General features: G+C 28.8%; 1 protein-coding gene across 1 annotated transcript; it reads right to left on the reverse strand.

The window, feature by feature from the left end:
• Window positions 1-605: 605 nt before the first annotated feature.
• LOC130807259 (sesquiterpene synthase-like) lies at window positions 606-8,535 on the reverse strand. Its single transcript, XM_057672415.1, has 7 exons — window positions 8,394-8,535; window positions 6,068-6,347; window positions 4,861-5,233; window positions 3,797-4,018; window positions 3,017-3,155; window positions 1,981-2,229; window positions 606-1,025 (listed from the first exon to the last, which is right to left on the reverse strand). Exons 1-7 carry the CDS (start codon window positions 8,499-8,501, stop codon window positions 732-734), a joined length of 1,665 nt encoding a protein of 554 aa, XP_057528398.1. The 5' UTR covers window positions 8,502-8,535; the 3' UTR covers window positions 606-731.
• Between the last annotated feature and the right edge of the window lie 241 nt (window positions 8,536-8,776).

Consider the following 8,776-nt stretch of genomic DNA (forward strand, 5'->3'; position numbering starts at 1 on the left):
TTAAAAAATATATAATGAACTAGCCCAATTAAAAATAGTCTCAAAGAGACCATCACTCACAAGAATTGGTGTTTTTCTATTATCAATTAGTTTTAAGATAAAATTTCATCGAATTTATGAGCAGTCTTCTTTCTCTCTTAAACTATTCTTATTTGTACAAGTCTAGTAACAAATTTATCCACATCCAACATTGAGTCTACCATTTCAATCTTGTGTTCGACCCTGCTTGTTCTATTACATTATTTTTGGCTTATAAAACTAAGCACTCACACTAACAATTACTAAAGTAAACAAATAACTAGAGAAGCATAGACCATAAAGAATTAAAATTAATTACTCCCTCCCTTCCTAGCTAAGAGATTACCAAAGTTTCTAGAAATTTTCGTCTATTTTTTTACTTTGTAACATTTCTATTTTAGATAGTATTTATATAACTTTCTTAAATTTTTATCCACATATTTTTTTTCAATTTTAATCATATTTGAGACCTATTATTTTCACTTGCTTCTATCAAGATCCCTATCAACTTGCATTTTAAACTGAAAAGTTTTACGCACATGAGGATTACAAGAAAAACCCTAAAAATTAAATATAAGTACCACAAATTATCGTGTTCTCGTGACACGTTTCTCATATATGAATTTAATAGTCTACTATTAAAATAAGTAACATATAGGCTCTCTTTTTTTTTAAATCGTCTTACTGAGAGATAATCTTTCATAAAAGTAGCTCTAAACTTTAAATGGATCAATAAAAATAGCATTTATTTTAGGTTGCAAATACTTATTCATGGTGTAACCATCTTCACCAATTTGATAAAAATCATGTAAAACTCTTGATAGGTTGATCATTCGTTGGATGATAGGCATTGGAACAGTATTTGGTGTAAGCATGCCTCTGTTCACGTCTTTCCATGCTTCCTCCATCTGTATTTGTATCTCTTTATAAGCTTCTTCCTCTGAGACTCCAAATTGGCCCATATAGCATTCTACAGCCGAAGTTACATGCTCTCTTTTTTGTTCAAACTGCAAATTTTCATAATATTTCAAAATTTAAGTATGTCAACTAATACAAAATAAAGACTGTTTGAAAATAAATATTTAATTTTAAATTTTTAATTATAATTACAAAGAGTTATCTTTGTGTGAGTCCGTCTCTCAATGAGACGACCTAAAAACAAGGAGCCCATATGCTAATAATTTGTATTAATTGTACTATTCAACCTATATATATAATGTGTATCTCATAGTGGCCGTTATTTCATACAAGAATTTGTGTTTAAAATAACGGTGAAATTGGTGGTTGTACAAATTTGAATTTTATTGATTTTGTAAAACGCTAAATCAAACAGATTTTAGATTTTCAAATAAAATCATCATTTCTAAATAATAGCATATTTTTGAACAATATTGAATCATTATTATTTATATCTACTCAGTACAATTAAATTGAATTGGTTATATACTCAATTTAAGTTCAATTTGATTCGAGTCAATTCAATTCAATTAACTTTAATTTTACATATGTAATACCCTTGATGCTATGTACTTATGTGGTCCATTTAGTTCTATATAACACAAATTAACTTAGATTTTGTTAGAATTATGGATTTTGCTACTAGTTCACAGTTATTTTTTTTTTACTCTAGTGATAGAGGTTTGATTCTCACCACTTATAAGAATAATTAATTCTCTTCTCTTTTCTTTCTTTCTTCTAAATATTTTTTAGCCTACCCGTAAATGCATTAAGTACATAGATTTAAGTAATTATTTTTTATCATTGTTCTTTGGCTTTCCTCAATAGCTTAAAAATCTATGTTCAAAAGATGTTAATTTGTTACATTAATACGAGTATGTCTTTTGATAAAAATAAATTTTCAACTTGTTAGAAAAAATGACTAAAATAACCCCCTTCATGTCAATTCCTCCCCTTTCTTCCAAACAAGGCATTAAGAAGCTTATATATGAATTCAAAACATACCTTATGGCTAGAAATGTCATTAAAGAGCCTAGTCAATATAGATGAAGCTTTTGGAGCCCTAGAATTTTTGTGGGTCCATTCAAAAGAATCCTTTGATGCAATCTCACCCATGCCTAGATAAGACGCAACAAAAATGAACAAGTATCCAGAACTTAAAATGCCATTCTTCACATAGTCCTCATATGTTGGAACAAACTTTTCTTGACACCATTTTGCTTCTTGTAGGTAACCTTGGCATGTAGCAAGCATCTAAAATTATCAAAACCAAAAAAATCTACTTAGTTTACATAAATGAAGTATAAATATGACAATATCTCATTACTCTAATACAGTGGAGAATTAGGACATGTACAATATGTCCGACTGCACATGATCCCTAAAAATAAACAACCTCATAAATTTTAGTGGCACATAATTTTTTCGTATTGAAGTAAGAGCCAATTCCCGTGATATTGGTGATAGCTTCGATCGCTTGGTTGCCCATGCTCTATCTTGCACAATTGAGGATGATGATGGTGTTTGTGCAAATGAGTATGGAAGCACATGCTTTGGGTCACTCAATGAAGTGATAAATGATGATAATTTGAAGAGGTCTGTGCAAGGAATGGAGTGTCTTGATCAAGGCAAGGCTTGAGGAGAACCGTGCACAACCAAAACAGCAGCATACGAAATAAACAAATGGGCTTGAAGTGAAGCTCGACTGGTCGAGGACGGCTGCTCGATCAAGCAAGTCCGAGCACATAAAATCTACAAGTTTCTGTTTTGTTCTCGGTTTGTAGTCGCATTTTAGGGTTTTGTCTTAAGGGTTCCTAATATGTTATGGGACCATAAAAGAGGGTCTTAGAGCATTATTAGGGTATAGAGAGAGGCTAACACAAGTGAGGCAAATAAGGTTTTAACCATAAGAGTTATTCCTTTTGTATTTGCATGTTTGTGTGAGATGGATATTTAAGGTGTAATCTTTACCTTGTACAAAATTAAAGAGACAGAATAAATTGAAAATTGAAAAACAAAAATAATAAAAAAGTATGTTTACTTGCTGTTTAAGGTAGTGAATAGCAAAGGATCGTCCTTCTTTGGCTAAATCTTGCTCGATTTCTCCAACTGTGTCCAGAATAGCTTGATAAAACAATTTCATATAATCTGGAAGCTGATCAATGCAACTTTCGTCCCAGCTGAAATTCCGTTGTTTATGTTATTACATTATTAATTTAAAAAGCTCTCGTTTCGATTTGTTTTTGAGTAATTGGCAATTGATTACTGGATGTTGGCTATTGAAATTTTTAGTTAGCTTGTTTGATAAGTTGAAATGTTGGCTGTTTTTGTTTGCTTTTAAGCTGGCTGAAAAAACCAACTATTTATAAAGATGTTTGGTAAATTTAAGTATTAGTACAAACTGATTATTAGACAAAAAGTGAGTTAATAAGCCAAAAACAACAAAAAAAAACGAACTGAAGTAATTTTTTAATTTTGGCTTGTAAGCCAACTTTTAAGCTGACTGAAAAGGCATTTTTCAAGCCAACAAGTTAAATACCAAAAACCAACCAAAAATTCAATGTAAAAGCCAACATCCAAACCCTCCATTGTGTAGCATTTTTATAAAAACAGATATGTAAAATATAAACTAATATTAAAAAACACTGTCTTTTTAATTGTGGACTTAGTCCACATTAAAATAATATACATCAATTTTAATATTTTGTCAGTTTTACTTAATTCATCTAAGTTTATTTCATGTGGCTAAATTTATACGACACTTTCACTCTAAAAAAGAAATGAAAGATAGGATATAATTTAAGAGTAAATGTTGTAAAACCTTTGAATTGCTTGTGTGAAGGATTCTAGCTCATCCATTACTCCATAAGAGTCGTATATATCATCGACGATGGACATAATCTTGAACAATTTGCACAAAAGCATTCTTGCATATAAGTATTTGGGCTCGTAGTATGTTCCCAAACACCAAAAGTAGGCCTCAACCACTCTATTCCTACTAAACTTGGGCAGCTTAACGATCGAGTCAAAGCTCCTTGACCACCTAACCCAAAAAAATGAATAAAATTTTGTTTAAATTCATTAAATTAAATTCCTATAAAATCTTTATCAATATGTATGCCACTATTATTTGACAGTTTAGTGGCAAATTTAGGACTCAAACTTAGTAAAATCACAATCCATAACATATTTGCATTAATTAAATGTGCTAATAGATGAATACTCAACATTTAGTATAAAAAATTAAATATGCTAGTGTATATATTTTAAGCATTTAATAGAAAATATTAATTTTGAATGCACTAATTTGTTTAAAGAAGTTTCGTAGTAGAGTTGGTTTAGGGAGAGCATAATAAGATATTTGCACACTTGAACATGTTAAGGTATCATCTTAACCAAAAGTTTAAGTTGATTGTTGAAGCTTAAAATATGTTATATAATCTGACACGTCACCTTACACAAGAGTCTTTGAGATAGAAGCGTGGATGCAACATAAATCTCCTCATACCCAGTGAAAAATATCTCACTTGAATTTGAGGGGTGGTTGGAATTCGAACCTATGACCTTTTTGTCATGTTGGCTCAGATGTCATGTCAAGAAACCAACTCAATCAAAAGTTTAAGGGTGATTGAATTATAGTTTAAATCACAACACCACCTTCTAAACCACCAATATTTGACATACGCTCATATTAGGTTGTCCCTTTGTTTTTGAACTAGTTTTATTAATTAGGCATTTATTATCTCAATTCTCAATAATCATATTATTTAAATCTCATTCAGATCTAAATTCTCTAATTTAATCAAATCCTTATTATATGACATATTCTTTTAATCCTTATACTTATATCTTATTCTCCAAACTACATTTAGAATTGCTAATTACCTTGTAAAATCTCTAAGCTCTATATTGTGCAACACTTGAAGGTAGTTGAAATCTAACTTGGCAAATCTAAGCAAAGTTTTATTATGAGAAGGATTGGCTTCATATAATGAGATCTGATGCTTAGATTCAAGTCTTATACTGCGTCTGTGGAGAGGTAGTTTCAAGGAATGGGAAACCTGTTCAGCCATGGGTGACCTTAATTCTTCAACAATGGATGATAAGTTAGTTGAACAAAATGTATGGGCTTCTTCAAGTATATTCTCTCCCTTTACTCCAACATCTGATGCTTCGTATAAATTCAATAACCCTTCAACATCACTTTTCAGACATTCCCTCAACCTTCCATTCTCATCTTTAAACTTTTCAAATACATCTGATATTTTCAATAAAACAATTAGATATAAACAATATTTGGTTCAGAAGAGTTTACTATAAATATTTATTTGTCCTTTTAAATTTAGGAGTCGTACAAAATGTCTATTAAACTAATTCACATTAGATAGAAAATTAATGTTCCACATAAATATATATTAAATTTTAATGGGTAAATTAGTAGGGATAACATCCTAATTATATATTCTATTTTCATTAATTAAAATAATACTTTTATATAAATAAAAAGGTCGGACATATTAATATAATTGTAGTCTCACCCCTTACATAACAAAAAAATAGACACCAAGTGTAGAATATTAATTTCTTGAGTAATTTTATTGTGATTAGCTAATTAAATAAAAGTATAAAAAACCATAATATTGAGTTTAAGATTTTTGTTGATAAACAAAAAACATTTAATAATTTATGCCAGCATATAAATTTATTTGGAAGTCTTTAATTTTTTTATCATTTTAATCATACTTTAAGTAATAAAAAATCAAATGGCTCGGATTCTATTTTAATAACAATTAAAATTGCATGATTTTAGTGGTTGACTTTAAAAGCCAATTACCAATATAAAATTACGCCAATTTCATATTGAGTTGATCTCACTTTAATCTCTAAATCAAAGACAAAGATAAATTTAATATGATCATACTTAAATCAATAACAAAATCAAACGGTTTAGATTTTATTTTAAAATAATAAACAGTTAAGGTTGCAGGGTTGTAATAATTAGCTTTAAAAGCCAATTACAATAGAATTATCTGTCGCACGACTTTATCTCTAAATTAAAGACAAATTAAAGTAAAAATGGATATGATGATACCAGATGATACATGAAATCCATGTTGCCGTAAAAGACGAAAGCTTAGTGAAACATATTGAAGATCGTCCTTATAATAATTAACCAAGTAATAATTGAAATTGTTTTTTAATTTTTGTAGATAATTTTGAATATCATTCTCGAAATGGTATGCCACTCCAAGCCGATGCATAGCATCTATAAACTCAATTCTTTCTTTTGGGTTCTTTCTAACTTCCAAAAGCTCTTTTCTTACTAGCTCTTTGAGCTTTTTAACTTCTTGCTTCATTTGCCCTAGGGTAACCTATAAGAATAATGAATATTAAAATTAGAAAACTTTTTAAGGGGTTTAACAAACTAAAAAATATATATAAATGGACTTCTATGTATATAGATTGAAAATCACTATAATAAATTTAACTTTTCACGATATTGAATTTAGTAGCATTAAAAAAATACCACTGATTTATATTTTTAATGTAATAGTTATTGGTTTTTATTTTAAGTTCCACTATAAAATAATTTAGTGACACTTTATTTGGTCTTTAGTGACATATGTAATAAAACGATAGTATATAGTAGCATGAGAAATGTTACTAGATCCTATGTCGCGAAAAACTGTAGTATGATTTTTTATTATGCTGCTAAAATATCTAATAAATGTCAGTAAGTTCATTATATATACTATTAGAAAATTAAAGTAGTGACATTTAAAATAAATCGTTAAATACATCCCACTAAAAACAATTTATATTGTTTTGAACTTAAATATTATTTCAATCATAAAAACATCTCATAAGTCGAGCATGACGTTCATTTTATCAATACAAGGTTCTTTTAACTATATTGAAAAAAATTTCTTTCCTATATTTTTCTTGAGTCCCTTAGCTTTCTTGAGATATTTTATTTTATCAAACCTAACCTATTGATATAAGACCATCGTAAAAGGTAAAAACAAATAATATATGCATGTGATATCATTTTTTTGGTCTGTGTATATTTTTATTTTACATTTATAAAGAGTTAGGATTAGCAATTTATATTTTAAAGTTCATATTTTTATAATAATATCTCCAAAAGTTAAAATTTTTTAAAAAACTTAAAGTTGAAATTTTTAGAATAGAAACACCTAAAGTTAGAAATTTCAATTTTAATTTTCCTAAAACTTTTTATAATAAAATTCAATTACTTCTAAAATTTCAATTATGATTTTTTTTTATTAAATTGAGCCTTTTTACATAATATTAAAGTCAGTGTGACAAAAAATTCTATAATACACACATCCACAAAGTTAACCAAACTCCAAGATGTCAAAATATTTCATTATAACATGATGTTGTGTTTCTTTTCTTGCCAAACACCGTAGAGAATTTCGGGGTATACATATGTGGAAGGAATAGAAAAATAATATTGTAAACAATAAAATTTAGAGTAGTATTGAACAACTAATGCTTAAAGTAATAATAATATCACTAGAAACATATGCTCCAAAATTAAACAAAGATTGGCAATTAAAGCTTTTACACTTAGCTTAATAGAGAAGGGGTGATAGGAGTAGAGTTTTACCACCCTTGGTTGTCAATTTTTGACTAATTTATGCATTGATATAAAAGAGAAGTTGTTGGTGACTTTGTTTAACATATACACGTACTAATAAGTTTGTCATGAGAGTTGACAACACATAATTCTGTTAAGTTTTTATTCTAAAATCAATTGGTGACAGGAGGATTAGAGAAGTAGTCTATTAAACTTATATGATTGTCAACATCTCTCTAATTCTTTAATGGGAGATTACATGTGTGTTATTCTTTCAATACTTCCTCACATGTAAACCCATCTTTTAATTGGGCAAGAATGCATTCTTTTCAAACTCGCATGATGTTTTTTTTATGGAAGAGTTTTCGTTTCCAATTGATCGAAACCGTCGACTTTGATACCATATTAAGTTTGTCACGAGAGTTGACTGTACAGCCTGATGATACTCCATTTTAAAACCAACTGACGTTAAAAAAAGTAGTAGCCTATCAAGCTTATTATCAACCTCTCTCTAATTTTTCGATGTGTTATTTTTCCAACATCTATTGATGCATGATAAGGATGTAATATCCGCGTAAAAGTATAATTAAGTAGAACCTTATTAAATCTATTTAGAGGTGTAGTGTTTGTATTTCTAGTTATTTCGTAGAATTTAATTAATTGTGGGATAAAATAAAAAAAATATTATCGCAACCAATTTTTATTAAGTGAAGTAATAGATAAAAGAAGTAAAATGTACTATTAAGTAGGACCATAATAGTAGCTAGGTTGCTATAATAACATATATGAGAGTGAAAACAATTGAAAAAGGTACCTCGTCAGGAGGAGTATAGTTCAGAAAGCGATCTCCCCAAATATCTGGATGAAACTTTGCGAGTGGACGGACTATTTGTTTGGTTGAATTCACACAATTCAAATCCATTAATTTAAATTTCAAGGTTTAATGTTTTTTTTTTTTTGAGGTACAATTTGGAGATTGAAACACTCATCGTACTACCATTTTATATGCGCTTTGGGACACTAGTGTACTAAATATTGTGGGGTTGGTGCAAGTAAAGATTAGGACCAAACAAAAAGATCTTATGCATTATTTTTAGGCTAAGCACATTGATATCATGTGTTATATTTTTGCGTGCTAACAAGAGAGTAAAGGTGAAGAAGGTAGTATCTTCTAACCATTTTGTTGATTTTTTCACC

This window comes from Amaranthus tricolor, chromosome 3, assembly GCF_026212465.1.
Source record: "Amaranthus tricolor cultivar Red isolate AtriRed21 chromosome 3, ASM2621246v1, whole genome shotgun sequence".
NCBI classification, from domain to species: Eukaryota; Viridiplantae; Streptophyta; class Magnoliopsida; order Caryophyllales; family Amaranthaceae; genus Amaranthus; species Amaranthus tricolor.